We start from the raw sequence: 23,454 nt of genomic DNA on the forward strand, positions 1-23,454 counted from the left end.
CAACCAAAGGGCTCGTGACCCACAGGTTGAGAACCACTGCTAACCCCTCTGCCTGCCTGCCTGATCACCCCTAACTGCTTCTGCTTGCCTGTCTGATCACCCCTAACTACTTCTGCCTGCCTGCCTGATCGCCCCTAACCTTTCTGCCTGCCTGCCTGATCATCCCTAACTGCCTCTGCCTGCCAGCCTGATCGCCCCTAACTGCCCACTCCCTGCAAGCCTGGTAGTCCCTAACTGCCTGCCCTGCCAGCCTCATCAACCCTAACCACCTCTGACTGCCGGCCTGGTCATCCCTAACTGCCCCCCCACCCCCCAGCAGCCTGGTCACCCCTAACTGCCGCTTCCCTGCCAGCCTGGTCACCCCCAACTGCCCCCCCACAACAGCCAGTTGCCCCCAACTGCTCCCTCTGATGGCCTGGTCACCCCACGCAGCCTGCTGTTCAGTCATTTGGTCATCTCTCACTAACCCCCCTGCCAGCCTTGTGGCCCCTCGCAGCCTGCTGTTCCTCCCTCCGGTTGTTTCGGTTGTGATGGCCCCTGGCTTTTTATATATTAGGATATAGATGTTGAGGATAGGGCCATATCCATTCCTCATCTGCCAAAAATAAGTATCAAGGGAGTAACAAGAACAAATATTGGAATCAAATTTGCCTAAAGTAGGCAATGTTGAAAGGATACACATTATTTCCTGCATGTGTGTCTCTGACCCAGTGCTCCCCCAGGTCTGGGCTTTTGGACTGGTACCACTTGATAACTGTCTTCCTGGACCCCTGTAAAACAAACATGTCAAACCCTCAGCCCATGGGCTGCATGCAGCCCACAATGAATATTTTTGTGGCCCAGCCAATATAAAGGTATATAAGAAATGTTTTAATAAAAATGTCATAACAATTTTTACAATATCCTGTTATACATAACTAGAGGCCTAGTCCACAAAAATTTGTGCACTTGGAGGGGGTTCCTTAGCCTGGCCTGTGCCCTCTCACAGTCTGGGACCCCTCAGGGGATATCTACCTGCTGGCTTAGGCCCGCTGCCTGGGGGAACAGGCCTAAGCTGGCAGTCAGACATCCCTCTGGCAGCCCGGGAGCCCTCAGGGGATGTACACTTGCCCGTGGGGAGCCTGATTTGCCCCAAAGGGTGTCCTTGATCAGGATGGGGGTGCCGCTAGTGTGCCTGGCTAGCCTGGGTGAGGGGCTGAGGGCCATTTTTAGGCTAGCCAACCCCCCCAGTGGGGACCCTCACCCTATGTGGGTGTGACCAGCCTGGGTGAGGGGCTGAGGGCCATTTTCAGGCTGGCCACACCCCCTTCAAGGTGGAGGTCCCCAATGGGGGGCCTGGGCAGCCTGGATTAGGGGCTAATGGCTGTTTTCAGGCTGGCCACGCCCCCCAGCGTGGACCCTCACCCCATGGGGGTGTGGTCAGCCTGGGTGAGGGGCTGATGGCTGGCCACACCCCTTGGTGGCCCAATCTCTCAGCCTCTCCTTTTTTTCTTTTTTTTTCTGGGATTTATTTATCTTCTATAATTGAAACTTTGTAGCCTTTAGCAGAGCCCAGGGCGGGCGAGGGCAGGTGGGAAGCTTGGCTTCCTCCATTGCCGGGGGCAACACAAGCCTCCTGCTTGCTCCAGCTCCATAGCCGCAGCCACCTTAGTTGGGTTAATTTGCATACTCGCTCCTGATTGTTTTGTGGGTGTGGCTTGTGGGCATGGCTTGAGCCTAGCAGAGGGACTGTTAATTTGCATGTTTCTTTTTTATTATATAGGATTATTAATAACAAACTACAATGTTTGCTAATGACTGATTACAGTAATCATGTTGCATTCATTTCCCTTATACGCCTTAAGCACCTTATGTGCAGGCGCACCATTCCTCTCCACTAATACTGGCAGTGAATATTTTACTAGCCGATTGCCACGTCATTAGTCTTGGGCTAACTTGTTTGGTGTATGCAACAGGAAATATTTTCGCTTTTGGAGAATAAGAAAAATAGGTTCATTTGTGTTACACTCATAATTTGTCTAGTTATTCAGTGTCTGGTAAGTTAATGTTCAAGAAAAAATATTAATTTTTATTAAAATGTTCTATTATTTTATGTTAACAATTACTCGTTTATTTCAGCCCTCTATCGAAATAAAGCTATGTTTCTATGAAAATTGAAGTTTTTGTTTTTTTGCAGCCCACATAAACTTAAACCTTGTTTATTTGGTCCATGTTAGCCTTTGAGTTTGACATCCTTGCTGTAAAGACTGTCAGATAATACAGCTGAGAGCACTTTGTAACATGAAAATTACTGAACAAATGGCAAGTATTATTGTCAGCATTTCAGAAAGTATGAGATCAAATCTGTTTTATTTTAACTTTCCAGTACTTAAAAAAAAATTACACAATTTCATTGATTCAGTTGCTCAGAAAAAAAGGCAAAGCCTTTTATTTACTTTACAAACAAAATATCATAAAAGACAGCGTTTTCTGACCAAGAAATATAAAATTGTTAGCTAGGTAATAGGTGCTGATTTTCTACTTTCTATATAGGTAGTTAATGCTTTTCAAAATAACTTTTATCTGATTAAAAAGGAGCACTTGTCCATTATAAAAATTTTGAAAAATTCAGAAATAGCTGATAAAGATAATTTCATTACCCTGATATTATTAAAAGCTTATTAGCACTTACTAACAGCTGAGCATTTTCCCTTTCAGTTCTTTCTCTACATATGAATGAGTTGAGAATATACTGCACATAGCATTTTATGTTCTGATTTTGAGAACATATGCATATGCATTTTTCCTTTTATAAAACATTTTTCATTGAGCATGCTTTTTAATGGCCGAACAATATTCCATGATTTGAATTTACATACATTTTCTTGTTTCCTTCCTGTTTGCCTTATTTCTATTTCCCCCATTATTAAAGAAAGCATCAAGCAATAGTTTCTTGCATAAATATTTGACATTATTCCATATTATTTCCTTAGAATATATTTCTAAAAAATGCTTTTGCTGAACAAGAGGCTATGAACCTTTTAAGTCTTTTCATATATCTTGCTTAAAACATAAGCAAAACAGAACTATTAGGGGTGAATCAGATATAAAATCACTCTAAAACACAGATGTAAACTAATTGGCTCTTCCTAGCTCCATCCACGTGTTTTTCTTTCTAAATCCTTTTTCTAATAGTCTGAGAGAAAATCTGTTCTTCTCTGGAAAATATGTAAGGTGATTCTTGGACAGCAGCATAGTAATACTTACAGGTTGTTCAATTGGGGTAGCTATTAATGCCTTGTGCAGAATAAACCAAACATCCAAAGAAACACATTTTTGCAGGTGAAAATTATGTTAGCCAACATTATTTCTTGCACTGGTTTATGATGTCAGGGATCCAATTCCTCCATTATTAATGTATATATGCACATGGGGATAGAGTCTCTTGGAAGGAGATTAAAAAGATAACACCGCCTAAATTCCTCCTTCCTAATAATTCCAGGCCATTCAGAAGCTGTGAGGGGCCTGGTACAGTGGCTCACTACACAGACAACACCCTACAGAGGACTAGCTTTCTTCCTATTAACAGGCTTCAGTGTGGAGAATTCTGGGATCACTGAAACCCAGAAGAGAAACTCCCACTTCAGTAAAGTGTGCTGTTTGTATATTCAACACTGCCTACCTAGAGAGCCTCGGAAACCACTCTTTGGTAACTGAATACATTTCTCATTTTCCATCACTTTTCCCTCTGCTATGCCATTTTCCTAATACCATATTCAAACTTTCCAAAAGAAAACATAATCTCTGGATAATCCTTTCAAGAATTCTTAGAAGGAAATCTTTACTCCTTTGTCATTCCTATGGGAAACCTAACTCATGGTTACTCTTAGGATGCAAAGTGTTTTCATCACCCTCAAGTAAGGTGAGGGTGGGGGGATATGTAAGCAAAAAGGCCTTTAGCTTCAGGAACTTGCATTCTAAAGCTAGGGATACTCCAGAGATAAGCCACCAGTGTTTCACATCCCAAGACAGAAAACATGGGAAAGTTGCTTTTAATTCATTGTAAAAGGGTTGGGTTGAGAGATCTTTTCATTATTCCCCAGTAAATATAGGCTGCTTTGCCATTATGAGTGCAGAAAGGAAAAGCTTTAATGTAGAAGGCTTAAGAAAAGAAGTGGAAGGATGGCTAAAGAGGAGAGGAGCCTCTGAATATCTTAAAAATCCACATGATGTTTACATTCCGGTAATGGGGAGGATGAGGTGTGAGGAAGGGCTTTTCTAGCTGGGACCCAGGATTAGGCTTACACTGAGAGCAGGGAGGGCCTTCGCAGAAGCGTAATGCACTTGAGACAGACCCGGTTTCCTTGCCACCTAGGCAGTGGTCGGCAAACTTCGGCTCGAGAGCCACATGTGGCTCTTTGGCCCCTTGAGTGTGGCTCTTCCACAAAATACTGGCTTCTGCTCATGGGCCACGAAGTTTCAATCGCACTGTACATGCGCGCCGCACGTGGTATTTTGTGGAAGAGCCACGCTCAAGGGGCCAAAGAGCTGCATGTGGCTCGCGAGCCACAGTTTGTCGACCACTGACCTAGAGCATTCTTCTTTAGGAGCAGAGCTCCAAAGGAAGAGACAAGTCAATTTTCCAAGCCCTCCTCTAGCTCTTAGTAATTACATGCCCAAGACACAATTTCCATTTCCCACTACAGCTGCTAATGACGGCCTTAAAAGTGTCACCATTTTCACCTTTGTAGGTCTCTGTCTTTGCGAATAGGGAGCTTGATATTCCAAGAAACAGCTGCGGTTGCCAAGGGACAGCAGTAATAGAGCCCTGTGCTGTGGCCAGGTTGGGGGCAAGGGAGGGGGATGGAGCAGGGGTCTGTGCAGGAGCAAAATTTGCAAACTCAGGATTGTGGGCCTCAGGCCAATGAAGACTTGGTGCGTTGCTGTGGTGACACATTTAGTCTCTCGGAGGGATCTTGGCACACTAGCTGCATTCCTGGCACCACGTTTGTCAGCAAGAAACTTAGGGAATAGAACTAGTATCAACTCCAGAGGGAGAGGCAAGCTGCTTTCCTAACTTCTTTGGCAACACTACCCTTTACAACTTGTGTGAATACACCCTCTTGAATAGTAACATGAACTGCTATTTGTGATACAGCTCTTAGGAGCCCTGTTGGATGATTCTTTGAAGGGAAGTGCTAAAATGAGGGCACCGTCCCAGTTTATACATGAAACTATTGTATCCATGAATAATTCAATTCCCTAAAATTGGCATTTAATAATGACATCTCTTGCCTGGAAGAGTATGTAGTCCTCTCTCGCTTTTAAAAATAGTTTTTACTGTTGCCAAGAGGAGAGCCTCCTATTTCCTATTAGAAGATATATATGTCAATTAAAGTGCTAGCTTTGTTCCCTGTTCAATTCCCTAGCATGGTGCTAGCAAGTCCTCTCACACCTGGCAGAAAGGTGTTCTCACAGAAAGGCCCTTAGTTCTGCCGAAAGCCTGCCCACCTTTCTTATTTGTGGCTGGAAGGCAAAATGCACTAGGATTTAGCCACTTAGTATTCAAATCATGTCAGGATTCAAGTAAAAAGCCTATATTGCAGAGCTAGATACACAGTCACCAAGACAAACACAATCAACAGTTCAAATCATAATTCAATTATACACAAGTATGGGCAAAACATGCAGACCTGTCTAGTCAATGAAGCAGTGGAGATAAAAGGCATTACCACATAAATGCCAACTTGTGAGGCTTTACTGAATGCAGAGTTGCCGTTCTTTCCAGCTGCACCCCCACCCTTACCCGCATTGCTTTCTTCATCCTCCTCATTCTCCACTTTTACTTCTCCTTTTCCATCTTCTTTTAAAATGCACAGCATCTCCAAAAGTACTGAGAAAGGAACAATTGCTCTGGGTATTCTCCTAGTTTTGCAAAGGGCCAGTGATGCGGGCAGGCGAGTGAGGGCTACTGGAAACATGGGATGCAGTAGAGGAAATGCAGTTAATGCAATAATTCACATGCTAATGTTTAGTTCCATCAATGTCAGCTTGATTTTCCCCTGGGCAGACACAAAACTGGCACACAACTATAACTGATGCATAGTGTCATTTTTAATTTAGAGAGCATTCAACAGTCCACTTTAACTAGTGATATTATCTTTGCAGTTGTCTCCTAAGACTTTATATAAACACTAGAAGCCCAGTGTGCAAAATCACGCTGCCCTACTCACCCCAACGCACCCCACCCATCTGCCACCCCCTCTCCCCCCGCCACGCATAAAACCCCGCCCACCCTCATCGGTCTTTGGTAATTTCAGCATTAGGGGCAGAGGCCTTTTATAATATAGATAAGTAATGTCCTAGACAGTTTGAAAGGGATTGTTAAAGATGGCATTGATCTCTTTTAAATTTCCAGATACAGTTTATGCTACTGCCATATTTTAGCCATTACTGAAATTAATAGATCCCAAGACTTTTGAACCAAGTTAAACACAGAAATAAAGGTTTTAAATGAAAGAATTATAATGTTTTCATGTCAGTTCTCAAAGAAAAATGGAAGACAAATCAGATTATTTCTTTCCTAGTGACTTGGTAAGTAATAAGAAAGAGCAAGACACTAAGAAATATAAAATTCCAAACAAATGAAAATCTTTCTGTTTTCCTGGGGACTCTTGTTTATTGGAGATAGTTTTTCAGACCTTTTAGAGAGAAAAAATGTCCAAGTATATCTGTTACTTTAGTGCAATATTTAGAGTATAATGTTTTATTGCCACTTCCTTTATCATTTGTCTCCTTAGTGTATCATTAAGCCTGAATTTTTAAACATCACATCATTTTGGTATTTCCAAATGTGTTATGTTTCCTTTTTAAACAACAATATTCTTTTAAATGTTCAGGCTGATGGGTATAAACAAAGTTACTTGCTATTTTAAAATAGACTTCTTTTCTTTGGAGAAATTACATTCTGCAATTCACGTGTAGTTTTGGAAAAAGATGATCTGTGTTTGAACCAGAGTTTTCCTAAGAAGTCTGGCATTTGCTGGAATTGGGTTAAACAGTAAAGGATCTCTTTATTATTCTATGGCCATATGTTTAGAGGGTCGCTCACAGAAAGTATTGTTCATGGAAAGCTCCAGCTAAGGAGACATTTTGAATTCATAAAAGAACTGCATAGTTTGAAAAGAATGCATAGCATTATGTATTGACACCACACCACCAGAGACAAAGGAACAGAATTTAATAAGAGAGAATAGTGCTCATGAGATTTCTCTTTTTCTTGTTAATTAGTTACTTTAACTACATTGTCTGCAAGTATAATGGACACCATTATTCTTAATAGTTCTCTATTGCCAGATGATGTATACAGACATCATGTAGTCCATTTTAATTATTTCATTTTGCTAGATTCTCCCCTCCCTGTAATACAGTGGCGAGTGCAGGTAGGACATTTTTCCTGACAGACTACGCTGGACAGTACTGGTTTCTAAATTTTTGAAATTAAAAGGGTATTTCTTGCTAACCTAATGGTTCCTTCCATGTTTCTGTGCCAGGTATGACTATGTGGAAGTCATTGATGGAGAAAATGAAAATGGACGTTTATGGGGAAAGTTCTGTGGAAAGATTGCCCCTTCTCCTATAGTGTCTTCAGGGCCATTTCTTTTCATCAAATTTGTCTCTGACTATGAGACACATGGTGCAGGATTTTCCATACGTTATGAAATTTTCAAGAGAGGTGAGTAACCTAGAGTAAAACAAATACAACTAAATGCTTATTAAGATTGTTTGGTTCATGAAAGACAAAGTGAAAAGAAAGACAAGGAGTAAATGCTATTATCCTTTTGAAAAAAAATCATGTATTCTCATTATAGAAATGTTAGAAATACTTTAAACAAAGGAAAAGTATCCACTATATGGTGGAAGTATATTTAAATTTTTAAAAAAATACTTCATAAATCAAAATTGCATGATTCTAATATGTTAACCACCATTTATAAGGCATATACTCCATTAAACTCTTTTAAGGTCATTTCTTCTTAAAATATATTCTATCTACTGTTGAAGTTTAATTCTTTCCCCCATTAAAAATGCAGTCCTGTTGCCTTAAAGTTATGTATAGCCTGTTTCTTTTATTTTATTCTAAAATTTAAACCTGGTAGTTCCCAGGAAAAGCAAAGCAGTCCACTAGCCTTAGAGTGTCTAAAGCAATTGGAGGATTTCTATTAATTGGGGAATTGTTGGGGAAAGACCTCTTGGAAAAAAATAGAGCAGTAACACTTTCAATGGCATTCCCCTTAGGAATTGCATGTCAGTTACCCCTCCAATACAATTGCTTACTAATCTTCTATTCCAATGCTATATATTGAGATGAGATAGGATCTGATAAATCAGGTCTCCCAGCCTTTAGGAATTAAAGACACATATCAGTCAATTTATAAACAATATATCTTTACCTACTTATCACTGTTTTTTTCCAACAGCCTATAGAATCTTTTGATGCATTAAATTCATACTTCACTTATATTTATTGTATTTAATTATTCCCTTAACATTAATGTGTGGAGGACATATCTGGGGACAGAAGTTCAAGATTTGAATATATTGTCCTAGAATATAGGCAAAAGAGCTTTTTAAAATAGAACAAATCTAGACATACCAATGGCAAATGGCTAAGGTCTTCTGGGTCAGCAAGAATAGTGAAAAGGAGTCATTAGGAGTTTCTGGGAACACTGATACAACTTCTTAAAATTTCAATGATATCTGCACTGCCCCATAAAAATGTGGATAGATGAAGAGAACTTACTTCAGACATCTATTTAAGTACATACTTGGAAACTCTTTAGTATGAATATGACATCAGTATGTACAGATAATTACATATGTACATATTTCCTTGTATTGAAAGCCATTTGGTGTGTTAAATCATTTTGTACACAAATGCACACACATATCTACATTTGCTCTACCTGCACATGGCACTACAAAGAAAAATGGTGCTACCAAAGGGGCTGAGAGAACAGCCATTTCAGTGTTCTCAAAGATCTGAAAATGGTTGAAAGAGAAGAGAGAGATCTATTACTATGTCATTAAGAATTATTCATCTTCTTCCAAAAGAATTCCATTCCCTTCGCTCTCTTAGTCTCAGATGTACCATTATTTCTCTGTCCTGCTCTCCAGCACCATCCTTAAAACAGGAAGCCTTTTTTTGATTTTTTCTTCTTGCCTCCCTACATCCCATATGGCTTCTAGTTCTTTGGAATTTTTACCCTAAGATGTGAGAGTCACACTTCCTTTCCATGCCCATTGCCATTAACTAAACAGGCCCAATCTGTGGTTCTCTCCACCCTCTCTTATTCTACATACATTTTCTCAAACAGTCCTCAAGCCATAGTCTTCAAAATGACTATGGCAGTTTCTATGGTCATAGTCAAGCTTCATTGTCCTGTTGGGTCAAGTGCAAGGTCCTGTACATCACCTGTTCAGGACCTTCTCCAGCTCCTACTCTCACAGATCACAAGCTGGCTTTCTGTCTCAGAAGAGTACACTGGGTAATGCCCAGCAGACCTGAATGTGAATTTTAATTCTGCCACTTACTATTTGAGAATGTTCAGAGCCTCCAATTCCTCATCTGAAAAAATGGATAATAGTATCTAGCACAAGCTTGTTGTAAAGATCAGTTGAAATGGAAAACATGCAGCCACTGCCTGGCACTGAAGATGTATCCAATAAGAACTTATTGTTGCAATGATTATGGATTAACCTGATGCCTTCTGGATTCATAGCCCTTGCTCTCTTCGGTTTATGTCCCTTAACTTATATAAGCAGCTAGCTTTGTCTAAATGAATTTTTCTTAGGAAGTTCTTCCTAATTAATATACTTTGTTTCCTATACATATACCCAACTTATCTCCTACATATAAATACATACATATATATATACATAATGTATTCATACCACACAAATATGTTTCACTTACCATGTTTTTTCTTAATATTTTCAAATTTCTAAAAAGAATATTTTCAAATTTCTTCATGCATGCATGTTTCCTTTCCCAACTAGATTGTTATTGCTGAAAAATGCAAGAGGACATTGTCCCCCTCACTATGCCTCTTAGAACCATCCTGGAACCCAATGTCTCTCCCCAGGTACCCCCCATTTCCCTTCTACATCTCTTCCCAGGTGCTGAAACCTTCAGCCACCAGCCCTAAAATCATTCCCATTCACCTAAAGATATTTCTGTAGGAAATCCAAGCCAACCCACGTATTACTCTTTCCTTCCTTCCCTTGGCCTGGGTCATCCAGGCCCAAAGCAGGGAAAAAGCTGTAGTCGCTTTCTATGGGTCTCGGTGCAGGAGAGGGGCGCGTTTACTAAGAGAGGGATGAGTCACTGTGTAAGTCATTTGATTAAAAGTTTCTATATTTAATAATTATTCCAAAGAGAGTATCTTAGCTATTATTATCATCCATTTTTATTGCCATTAACAATGAAATGTCACTCTAATAGCTACACAGAGTACTCTCAGTTTTACAGATAATGTTAGAAGCATGGTGTTCACTGGCTCCAGTGCTGGGCATGCACCTTGTATCAGCAGCTCACTTGCTCCTAGGCATAGGGTGCTGCTCGCCCTCCCTCCTGTTCCTTGCTTGTGTACTCACTGCAGAATTCCTTAACCCACTCCTGCCACCTCCATTCTGGGGGTGTATTTGCTCAACTGTGGCAAATTTATGCAATTGTGAATAAGGAAAATATTAAAACAAATATGTATGATGGAGGAAGTAGGAAGTTCTAGAATCTTTTAAGTTTAATGGGATTTTATTTTTTCAAATCCCAACGTCTACCTCCCATTTGCAATGCACAGATTCTGAGTAACAGAAAGGTTAGGAGACCACTGAGGCTACACGACAGATTTGTGGTAAAAAGGCAGGACTGGAACTCAGACCTTCTGGTGCTCAATCAAGTTCTCTTCCATCACCACATGGAATTTTCCCAGCTTTTGTCAAATACTTTAGAAAACCTGAGCTAGCTTCCAAAGGTATCTGACAGACAAGGACACAGTGAAAGCATTGAAATATATTTTATTTTTAAAGTATGCCTTTATTTCTGTCATTTTTTTCTCTCTCTCACTTATCTTAATCTCACCTGGATAGTTTTATCTAAGAAGGAAGAAATATCAGTACCGGCATTAAACCCTGCTTTTGCTTTGCCTTACAAGGACCTAGCCAACATATTGTTTGCCCCAGGGAGGAGGTTGGAGGTCTCCAGGGTCACTGTTCCTACATCTTGGAAATAAAATTTTAAAGGATTCCCAATATCATAGTCTCCCAAAATGTATACACACTTTAATAGCTGATAGCTCAATTTTGAAAATGAAATGCATTTAAGTGAACACTGCCTTTATAATTATTCAAAGTATGTGTATACATTTTTAAGACCACCCTATTTAGTGCTGGATGCCATGAATTGAAATTGTGTCATTTGTGTAGTCATAAGGTCAGCTTAATATATGTCTGAATATGCTTGATCAATTTTAATTATAAATCACCATAATCTGTAAAGTATTGATCAATGAATAGTCATTAAAATCACACATTAAAAATATGTACATTACACTCATATATATAATTTTAGAATGGCAGACAGTACTGTCTCTGATACTGTGGGGAAGGTTAGGATATCAACCTTGATATTAGGTGACTTCTAGCAGCATGGCCTGTAATCACAGTTATGGCTCCCTCACTAGCAGCCACACTTTACCAGCACACCTGTGTCAACACCGCTCAGAATGAGTCACTCACCCTGGGTACATGTACGAATTACCTCTCACAGCTAGTTTGTCAAAAAGGTAGAGGTCACATCTGGCAAAGTTACTGAGTCACTCGTGTAGGAATCTGAAACCCAAACTCTCTCCATTGAATTCTCCCTCTCGCCTTTGTAAATGTTCCATTTCACCAATAAAGGGCTGTCAGTTTCAAGATTTAAGGATTTAAGCTTGAAGGGGCTATAATTATTTCTCTAGGACTCTGTCAAGAGCTTTCTGTACTTACTCATTCATTGTTCCCATGTGATTTTATATTTGTCATTTTTTTCTCTCTAAACAGCAGAAGTTTTTTAATTGCTCCACACAAATGGAAAACTAAGGTGAAGACAATAAATCTGAACTTGACTTTTCATACCTAGTAGTACTATGAAAAGGCTGAGTGATTTGGACAGTGATTGCAAAGATTGGCTTTTATTAGAAAGATATGTGGTCTTTGCCCAGGTTATTTCTTAATGAAGTCATTTAAAGGGATTTTCACTTTGCCCCCTTTTCTCTTTTGCTCATAGGTCCTGAGTGTTCCCAGAACTACACAAGCCCTAGTGGAGTGATAAAATCCCCTGGATTCCCTGAAAAATATCCCAACAGCCTTGAATGCACTTATATTATCTTCGCACCAAAGATGTCAGAGATTATCCTGGAATTTGAAAGCTTTGACCTAGAGCTTGACTCAAATCCTCCTGGGGGCATGTTCTGTCGCTATGACCGGCTAGAAATCTGGGATGGATTCCCTGATGGTAAGAAGGGCAAGAAGAATCCCCAAAAGGGAAAGACCTGAGGGGAGGAGGGTGGGTAATGGGATCCTTTGACACATGTCATGATACATGCATCATTTTTTTAAAAATAGCTCAGAAGGAGGAAGGAAATCAATAATTCTATGCAGAGCAGCTTTGAGCTCAAACAGCCTTTGTAATTAGTTCAACTCCTTCTTTTTGTAGATAAGGAAACTGAGACCCTGAATGATCATGCAAGACCTCATACATTTTTTGTGATAGAATTAAAAACCAATATATAGTTTTCCTGACTAAAGTATTTTGTTCATTTTATTGACCTGTCTACTGGTCATTAATTCATAGACTGTTAGAGGAGATTATCTTAAGAGATAAATTAAATCAAACCACTCATTTTACCAATGCTGAGCCTAAGAGAAGTTAAATACCTAGTAAAAGTTTAGGGGTGAAATAAGCATCCATTATGCTACTGAAAAATTTAGAAGAGGAATGAGAATGTTTGGACATTTCTAATTTAGACAGACCTTGTTCACTCTCTAGTGAATTTTTATCTTTGGCAACTTGAATCACCTCAATACATTCTTCATATTCATTGTTCCTATCATCTAAATTCATTATACACTTTTAAAATATTGATTGAGCACCTGCCTTGTCCCAGGTACTATTCTAGCCACTTGGTAAATAAAACAATCAAAGATGACTATCCTTGTGGAGCTTAGATTTGGGGGGTGGGGGAATGAGACAATAAACAAGGCATAGTACAAATAAATGAATTATATGTGTGGGATGTTAGAAGGTGAGAAGTTCTATAAACAAGAAAAAAGTGAAAGAAAGAAAATATAGAACAGTATGAAGGTATAAAAAGTGCTAGTGTTAGGGGAGAGGGATGTGTGGAATAATTTTTAAATAGGATGGTCAGACTAGGCCTTCTACAGAAAGTGATATTTGAGCTAAGATTTGAGGGAGGTCAGAGAGGTAGCCCTGTGGACACCTAAAGAAAAGTTTTCCATTTAAATCATTGTGAATTAGAAGAAGAATGGCAAAAATACACACCCAAATTCTGAACAGCGGGAGAGAACATCAAATAATTTGCTGCAGCTGCATTGTATGGCATAGCTTGTCTTGTGTTTAGTCTGGTTTAATATTAATATTTTTCTAGAGAATTCACTATACAAATCAGAAAGGGCAGTTTGGAAGTTCTTACAAATCATGCAGTTAGACATATATAACCATTTATAAAATATTATTTTATGACATTATCAATTTGGAGGAAACAGTATTTAAATAAATTATAGATGGAGAACAAGTATAATGTAAAAGAAATTGCCTTTGTCTTTGAAATGACATTAAAATTATCAGTGTAATTTAATTTAGTTATGTTCCTGTTCCTAGACAGTAAAGGAGAAAAACTGGGTTTAAAGAAAGCTTATATTGTCATTGGAATACATGGATAAGTTAACATTAGTTTAGCTGCTTCTTTAGTCTTTTACCATATAAATAGGGTTATGATGATCTTAAGGAAACTCCTTCATTAAGTAATGAGATTTTCCCAAACAAAGTACTGATTGATTTCCATGTATTCAATCCAATAATTAGGAAAACAATATTATAATAGTATTGTAATAATAGTTGGAACATTTAATAAAGGGTTTATTTGTTCACAACCCAAATTTGCAGCCTTCCTTTCTAGAACTTACATTTAAATTAACATCTGAAAAAGAGGTCCAATCAACCACCTTATTTAGAATACTTTCAGAAAGAAGCACATTGTTATTAGTGTCAAGGGTTTTTCAAAGTAGTAATTTTCTGGCTTTGGAAAATCACTGAGTTGAAGGGAAGAACAATTAACAATGAGAGTTGTTACCCTTGCAATTCACCCATGTTTTGAACTATGGTGAGTTTGACTTGATCCCAGAAAAAACTGGCTTTGGAATGGAAAAAATTGTGTTTGTGCATTAGTTAATGTTTACCTGGCCTTGTCCATCTTATGCCAACGTAGCAGCTCACTCTCTTAGCCAAAATGAGGGACTGCATGCTCTCCTGAGTTTCTGTCAGTGGCACTAGAAACATTTTTTCATAGTAGTTCAATACATACAGTTTCTCTGCCAGCAAAATTGCTTTTAGTCTTTGATATTGTTTCCAAAAACAACAAACAGAAGGCGCTGAAGGCTTTTAACCACCAAGTGATTTTTATGTTGCATTTTATCACAAACATTAAATTAGAGGACTAAGTAATTCAAAGCTACCCATTGATTCAAATAGACTTTGAAGAAAAGCAGTTCACTCCAAAACTGGAAATCCAAGGCATGCATGTTGTGAACCACATATCTCCATCTATCATGCTCTCTGAAGCTCTGTGGATTCACAAGTAGCAACTCTGAAGTAATTGAGGAAGTTTAAACATATAGCTAAGCATGCTGCCTGGTTGATGCCACAAATGCTTGTGCTGAATCATGGAACCAAGTATGAATGCTTAACTCACACCACATGGATGCAGATGAAGTCAGCCCCCTTGGGGGTGGGGGTGGGAGGAGGAGCTGGGACTATCCTTGTTACCTATATCCTAAGCATTATTGATGATTTTAGGAATACCTTTCATAAAAGCTAAATTGAGTTCTGTTTTTAAAAATTTACTTTTAAATTAAAATTAACCTTCTAAACTATAAATATAAAATATAAATCACATAAATATAAACAGTCCAAAATATAAATGTAAGTGTTTTTCTGGGGAAAAGTTGCAAAGTCCAGATATTCTCCACCAAAAGGTTCATTATTGTAAGACTAATATACATAGCCTATCTTGCACTTTTCTGAAATGATTCCAATATTGATTGGATCCAGGAGATTGGTATGAGTGAAACTAGGAATGTGGGAAGGAACTTAGTACTTCACTGAACACTGCCCAGAGCCCTGGAATAATAGAATATTGGTTTAAAATGTTGAGTCATCTAGTCCGGAGTTGAACTGAGTGTAGGTGTTATTGTTGCTATTGTTACCTTCGGTGCCCAACAGAATTCAAATCACTGAAGTGATCTCTCCTGCTTGAGGTGGGACCTAAGTTACCAGGAAGAGTTTTTCTCAGTGTTCCTGCTCCAACATCAGCTTTCAGCATCCTGGCACAACTGCAACACAGAGTGTCTCTCCAGGAGGAAGGGCTCTTGCTCCTTCCCCAGGGAAGTCTATGATTGCCTGTTGCTTCTTGCTTGATAGGCTGCTGGACAGGGGGCAGAGTTAGTTCTCTTTTGCCACGGTCCAATCTCAGTCTCAGTATCTGAATGCCTAGGCCTCATAGCTGCGGCTTTCTACCATTCCTAGCCTCCTCCCCATGGTTGCCAATGCCCACCTGTAGTGGGTCTTGGGCGGGAAAGATCTACCTTCTTCTGCTCCAGTGCTGACACCTTGAATGCTGTAAATAGAGGATCTCCTGTAGAACTTCTCCTGCCATTTCCCTGGGAGAAGAGGTTTTATTTCTACTTCCCTTCCCAGAGCAATAGCAGCTATTAACCTATGCCCCGAGAGGGACAGAACTTGCTGTTCTTTACCAAGCATCTTAAGGTTGTCTAGTTTTCTTGTTAACAATTCACAATCCCCAAATTAACAAGAATGACTTGAAGTGTTAAAAAAAAAGCAATTTATTCATTCATACATTCAAAATACCTCATTTTAAAATGACCTCTTTAGATTAGATCATTGTCCTTTTTTTAAAGTAAAAAGGTAGAAAAAAGCCAAAGTGTCTGACTCTGAAGTAGGGTGGTACTTATTGGAGAGATTAATGGGAAAATACAAAGAATGAGGTACTACCATTTCCAGTTCCAGGTATATCTTTTAAACTATACAAGTACTATATTGGTTTCACACCTGAGAAGATATCAATCATTTTAGGAATTGTAGCAGTTCTACTCTCCCTCAAGAGATAGTTTAGTCCATATTGCTCGCTTAAATTCTTCAACAATTCAATTTTTGAATGATACTTCTGTTTTTGTGACAATTTTCTTCTCCTTGGTATTGAGTCCAAAAGAATGGGAGAAGGAAATCTAGTCTCTGTGTTCATATAAATACACAAATGCACACAAACCTGAGACGGACAAGAGTACTTTACCCACTCTCCCTCAGATCAATATTGCATTAGTTTGCTAGGCTAAAGTCTCCCTGTTGTTCAGGAAAATTCAATACTTCTTTGTATTATAGTCGAAAAAGCCTTTCACTCTCATATCTTGAGGGTTCCTGTAGAGAGTTGTATTCTGCTGTCTGGGGCAATGTTCTAAAGGACAGAAGGCAGATTTACACAGCATGCCATACACATTATAAACCAGTGAGTCATGGAGACTCTAAATTATGAGTCTGCACTAAACAAGTTCTCTTCTGTTTGCTCCTTCAAAAAGACTCCCCTGCCCCCACCCTCTCCAGAGGAACTGGGTGACAGTGGTGGGGGAGGATCAGCAACCAGAGCTGAAGGGGGTGACTACAACTTCCCTTGTGCCCTATATTCTTGCTAAGGTCAGTGACCATGGTGATCAGAGAAGGACCCCAACAATTAAGGCTGTAAAAGTTTGCCCACAAACTAAAGAAAAAGAAAGTGATGAAACCACAATAATGGAATTTAAATGAGGGAGGATGAATGGACTCTAAGCCTCCCATTAAGATTAAAGACCAGAAATGGGATTCTTTTTAAGGAAAAAAAATACTTGAGTTTATACTCTAGCTAGATATTTTTATGCATATGTTATGGGCAACTTTACACTCCATACTAAAGGAAAAAAGTGTTGGATTGTGGTAGGGCCACATTCGGAATGAGGAAAATCTGGCAAAGTACTAGCACTTACAGAAGAATCTGAGGCCAGGATTAAAGCTAGAAAAACAAACAAACAAACAAATAAAAACAGCAAAAGTTTCACCTTCTGAGATGTTCTCTTCTGCCAACTTGGAATGTAACAAAATGTTCTTCCCATAATGCAAAGCCACTGCCTATGACCATGTGATGCATTCTAGATAATCTTTATTAATTCCCCTAAATGGGTCAGACTTCTTGTTTCCTTCATAATAAAGCAATATAAACATACATACAATGTTTGCTTGCTGAAGACTGAGGGATTACAATAGACAGAAAACTCTTGGTGTGTTCTTTATTGAACTTATTGGGATGAGATTGATTAATAAAATTATACAGGTTTCAGGCATACAATTCTACAATACATCATCTGTATATTATATTGTGTGTTTACCAACCCAAGTCAAGTCTCCTTCCATCACCATTTATCCCCTCTTTACCCTCATCTACCTCCTCCAACCCGCTTCCCTCTAGAAATCACCATACTATTGTCTATGTCCACATGAGTCTTTCTTTTTTTTTCTTTGCTTAATCCCTTCACCCTTCTCACCCAGCCCTCCATCCTCTCCCCTCTGACAGCTGATAGTCTGTTCTCTTTGAATCCTGTCAAATCAATTGCTTTGAATGCATAAAATAACCTTTTCGTACCAACTCAAATATGTAAACTACGTGGGGTTAGGTTTTGTTTTTCTTTTTCTTTGTGTTTTTTGTTCTCTTTTCAAGAGTATTGGCTAAGAACTAAAAACCTGTTAGCCAAGAATCTGAACACTCTAAAAAGAAGGGTTCTCAGATTAGTTGCCAACCTAAGAACTCAGCTGATATGTGGGACTCCAGGCTGATCACTTCTGTGGGGTTCGCTTTTTCAGTCACACTTGGAGTAGTTTCTCTGAGCCCTCGTCCACAGCCTTCTGCATCCAAGCTGCACATACAGGCCTTGGAACACCTCTTCCCTGTTGAAGGCTCATCCTGCCAGGGATAGGTCCACCTACTGTATTTTCTTGAACAAAGCAATAACTTTTAGTTGAAATGCACAAAATAATGGGTTTCCTGGAGGGTAAAATGGTCCACGTCAGATTGTCTTTCTAAGTCCAAACCATCTGGTACATTTTTACCATATGTGAAAAGAAAAAAACCTAGAGAAAATGATACTTTTTTTTTTTTTTTGTCTTGCTATTGATCTGGACAGGGAAATGGAAAGATTCTCCAAACCTAGATGGCCCTGCACCATCCATAAGACAATTTATAATTATTAATTGCCAAGATTTGTCTAAAAGCATGTCAACAAGGGTGTGGCCAGTGTAAGCCAAATAGCAATTTAACTTTATCACAAATCAATCAGCATTCACAAACTTGACTGCCTCCGGGACTACTTTCTTCCTAGTGCACACAGTCAAATAGCTGCTGGGACCAGCTCTTGGCCGCTGGACACCAGTGCAACGCAGTCAGGGAAAAAACTAGGACCGAAGTCAGAAAGATGTATTTTCCTTTCATTTTGATTACAACTTGCTATTTTGCATAAATGATTGGTATCTACAGTTTCTAAATTTTTAAATTGTCACAATTGTAAATTAGTCTTCAGATTAAGTTCTGAGTTGGACAGGATCCTTTATCAAAGTCACTGATATTTGTCATAATAGGGCTCCACGATTAAAATATAGAATGAGGAAAGAAATCGGGATTACACAGTGTTGAATCAGACCCTGAGTATTGCCCTGGTTCCAGCCAGGATCCCAGGACATAGGCCTTCCTTAGGCTCTCCTTCTAGGGCAGGGCAGTGAGGACAGGCAACTCTAAGAGACCTTGTTCACCACAGCATCGAATTGGTCCTGGAGATGAATTCCAAGGTTCCACTTAACAGCCCAAATCTCATTCTTTGAAAGTGAAGAAAGCATTTGATTCTGTTACTGAACACAACTTGCTTCCCAGGGAATGTGGTGATATCTGTTACTGCTCTTCTGAGTACACTTGGAAATTCTCTCCACAAACCTGATCGGATATGTTCAATGCAAAGCAATTAGCCAGGGAAGATGCTTTGTGTGGGAAAACACTGGGTTCCACTGGAACCCATGTTTGCAAATGGGGATTCTTGCATCTGCTTTAGAAGAAAATATATTTTAATGTTTTCTGCATTTCTCCCTTTCCAGTTGGCCCTCACATTGGACGTTACTGTGGACAGAAAACACCAGGTCGAGTTCGTTCCTCATCTGGCATTCTATCGATGGTTTTTTATACTGACAATGCGATAGCAAAAGAAGGCTTCTCAGCAAACTACAGTGTCCTGCAGAGCAGCCTCTCTGAAGGTCAGTGTTCATTCACCTTGCAAAGCCTGTGGGAAATACTCCTTGTTATTCCTCCTCACACACCAGGGGTAGCAAGAAACAATAAAGAAATGTTTCATGAATTGGACTGCCAAGTGTTTATTTTTCTTTTTTAAGTGGATTTTATGAATATCAATAGGAAGAATTATCTGGTATGCTTTCTTAATAAAATTATACATGAGGTGGTTGCTTATAAGCCTGTGAAATTATGGGAGAAAGTGGGAAATCGAAAAACAGTGCTTTGAAACAATGAAATATGCCAGGCCACCTACCTGGCACCTTCAAATATGTATTGGGCTAAGATTCCTAAAAGGACAAGCATGCATCATGGATGATAAGGATGAATCTGTGGAGTTCATTGACAGGGCACCCATATAGAATGGATGGTGTGCCATGGTTTGGTCTGCGGAAACCATTATGTTGTTCTTTCTTAAGTGAATGAAAGTGGATATTCATGTAAAAGAAGCATGTAATTTCTGTTACAATTTTGCATAAAAGAAAGAAAAAGGAATATCTGTTTATATCTTACTAAAATACTCAAATAACTCTGCCCTTCCTCAAAGTTTATGTGTTTTCCAGCTTTTAAGGGCCCAATGGGGGAAAAAAACCTGAAGAACAATGAATAAATTGTTTCATCAGCTCTAGCTTTCGGGTTGTAAAGTAAGATAAGGAGAAGCCTAGGTGTTTGGAGACCTTTTATACCAGATCTTAATGGAAAATAAAAAAGCCAATTAAACTCCAAGAAATTTAATTGATTAATCCATGTATTTTTGTGCTATAAATATTTTTTATATTACAAATAACAAACCTAACCTTAAAAGTATAAAACCAGTGAATGAAAACCTTTTATAACTTAAAACCTTACCTATTGTGATAGAAAATTCAAAAAATGTAAAATTTTGGTTAGTTGAGATTTTTCTGGATGGCTCAGTTTTAAAGCTTTTTTAACTTTAGTGCCTTAGATTCACATTTTCCTAAAATTAATGATTCATTTTCCAATATCATATGTCATATCAATTTCATATTTTATTTTTTCACTGAGTGTATGAGACCTAGTGGAATACATGGTCATCATTGTTAGCATTATTTATGCTCTAAAACTCTTAAACTGTTGTGCCCTTTGGGATCATATGATACTGCATTTACCCCTGACAGATACTTTTGTGTTTTAATAAAATAAACTGGTGATTTTAATAATCATGACTAGGCCAGGAGCAGGTAGCATGAGAACTAAAAGATGCAGAAGAGGTGGCTTAGGTGCCAATTGCAAGGATTCTGAAAGACAGAGTTAAGGACTAGTGTCCACTGACTATGGATTGTAAATGGACATAGAATTTTTTCACCTTTATTAAATACTGTAAGAAATAATTCAATAGCAAAATTTTATTGAAACACAATTTTTGGTGTATGCCCATGTGACATGTCTACATACATTCAACTTTGAAAAGAAATCGGAATATCCATCATTTCCTACCAATTTCTAATAGTATTCCTGTCAACCTAGGTCCAGTTGGAAAAATATTTAATCACTATGAGGTCATCATAGCCTTCCTTTAAGTGATCATTGTCATGGTCTGGCTGGGTGGCTCAGTTGGTTGGACTGTCATCCCATACACCAAAATGTTGGGGTTCATTTCTGGGTCAGGGCACATTTTGGTTTTGATCCCCAGACATGGTGCATATAGGAGGCAATCAATCTACGTTTCTCTCTCTTCTCTCTCACATCGATGATTCTCTCTCTCTCCCCCTTACTCTCTTTTTCTTTTTTTTTTTAAAAAAAAGAATATATATCCTCAGGTGAGGATTAAAAAATAATTATTTCCATGAACCTGAGTGTCCATCAATAGAGAAATCAAAGAGAACATGTGAAAAATGTAATATTATTCAGCCATAACACGAATGAAATCTTACCATTAATGACAAAATGGATGGACCTAGAAGGTATTATACTAAGTGAAATAAATCAGACAGAGAAAGACAAACACCATGTGACTCCACTTATATGTAGAATCTATAAAACAAAATAAATGGGCAAACAAAACAGAAACAAAAATTATTGCCACGAAAATGCATACATGAGTCCTAGCTTCTAATAAGTTCTTTACTGTCATCTTTTGTAAAACTTTGTTTGAACACAATATGAAATTTTTAGTCTGTCAGATTAAAAAGAAGAAGAAGAAACACAGGTGCCCTATGTTTTGATTATTTTGGGCCATTTTTTTTCCCTCCTTTCAGATTTCAAATGTATGGAAGCTCTGGGCATGGAATCGGGAGAAATTCATTCCGACCAAATCACAGCTTCTTCCCAGTATAGCTCCAACTGGTCTTCAGAACGCTCCCGCTTGAATTACCCTGAGAATGGATGGACTCCTGGAGAAGATTCCTACAGAGAGTGGATACAGGTAGGTCTCTTAAGACCTGGCACATTTAGGGTTGAAGATGATTTGGGTCATTTAGAAAGATTGTTGAAAAACCACAGTGCCTGACAAGTGCCTTCAAATGAGAAGAAAAGGCTAATGGGCACTAAGTCACTGTGGAACCATGTCACAAAGGCACGCCATCAAAAAAAAAAAAAAAGCATACCCTGATATCATCTCTGAAAATCCATGCATCTTCTCAAATACTTACATAGGACTCTTCACAGAATTTAAGCAAAGATGTCTCACTTTGGTACACTGAAAGATCTGATTTTTTCCCCAAAACTACACATTTTTTATTAATATGCTTCCTACTCCAACAGATGTTTATTTTCTGGATGAAATATATTAAACCTACTTGTAGACTTGAGTGAAATACTTGTTCCTAATTATAGGGTTTTTAATTTATTTGTTCAGGTAGACAAAAGGAAGAAGCCGATTGAGGTTCACTTTTCCATGTAGGGTAATATAACACAGGCGGTTTATTTGAGGGCACTGGTCTCTGTGGATTATGTTTACCCATCCATGTATGAAATGCACATATTCATATTCTCATTAGTGAAATTGTTTATGCTTTCCTCACTTTGCTCTGGCATTCCCTTCTCTCCCATAACCCTTGTATTCCCCACAAACCCTCCTCTTGTCAGTAGTATCCCCACCCCTCACTCATCTCTGGTCTTGATCCTAACACCATAACAATTCCTTAACTTGCCCAACCTTGATTCTGGATACTCCCAGACAAAGCCTGATGTTCACATTCTTGACTTTTTTACCCATTGTAAAATGAAACACACATATCTGGCTGAGTGGGTTAACCTGTGAATTGCTGAAGGATCCAGGCTCCCTTTAGAGGAAAGTAGGCAGCACCTTGCATTCATTGCTAGATATATAAAAACTAGGGGCCCGGTGCACAAAATTCATACACTGGGTGTTGGGGGGGGGGGTGTCCCTCAGCCCAGCCTGCCCCCTCTCACATACTGGAGCCCTCAGGCGTTGACCCCCATCACCCTCCAATCGCAGGATCGGCCCCTTGCCCAGGCTTGACGCCTCTGCCAGAGGAGTCAGGCCTGGGCAGGGGACCCTCATTTCCCCCCATCACTGGTGCTGCCCCCAGCCCAGGCCTGATGCCTCTGGCCCAGGCGTCAGGCCTGGGCAGGGGACCCCCAGACCCCTCCGATTGCTGGCTCTGCCCCTTGCCCAGGCCTGATGCCTCGGCCAGTGGCGTAGACCCCCATTACCCTCCAATCGCCTGAACGGCCCCTTGCCCAGGCCTGACGCCTCCTCCAGAGGTGTCAGGCTTGGACAGGGGACCCCCATCTCCCCCCGATCACTGGCTCTGACCCCCGCCCAGGCCCGACGCCTCTG

General features: G+C 39.4%; 1 protein-coding gene across 7 annotated transcripts in view; it reads left to right on the forward strand.

Moving 5' to 3' along the window:
• Nucleotides 1-23,454, forward strand: part of NRP1 (neuropilin 1) — a 199,031-nt gene that overhangs the window by 74,780 nt on the left and 100,797 nt on the right. For all 7 annotated transcript variants that reach the window (XM_006770953.2, XM_006770949.2, XM_006770952.2 and 4 more), the window contains 4 exons: nt 7,533-7,714; nt 12,305-12,532; nt 19,499-19,654; nt 21,908-22,074. In XM_006770953.2, the coding sequence (XP_006771016.1) occupies nt 7,533-7,714; nt 12,305-12,532; nt 19,499-19,654; nt 21,908-22,074 (733 nt within the window). The remainder of the gene's footprint in view (nt 1-7,532; nt 7,715-12,304; nt 12,533-19,498; nt 19,655-21,907; nt 22,075-23,454) is intronic.

Source organism: Myotis davidii, unplaced genomic scaffold (assembly GCF_000327345.1).
Source record: "Myotis davidii unplaced genomic scaffold, ASM32734v1 scaffold1925, whole genome shotgun sequence".
Lineage (NCBI taxonomy): Eukaryota > Metazoa > Chordata > Mammalia > Chiroptera > Vespertilionidae > Myotis > Myotis davidii.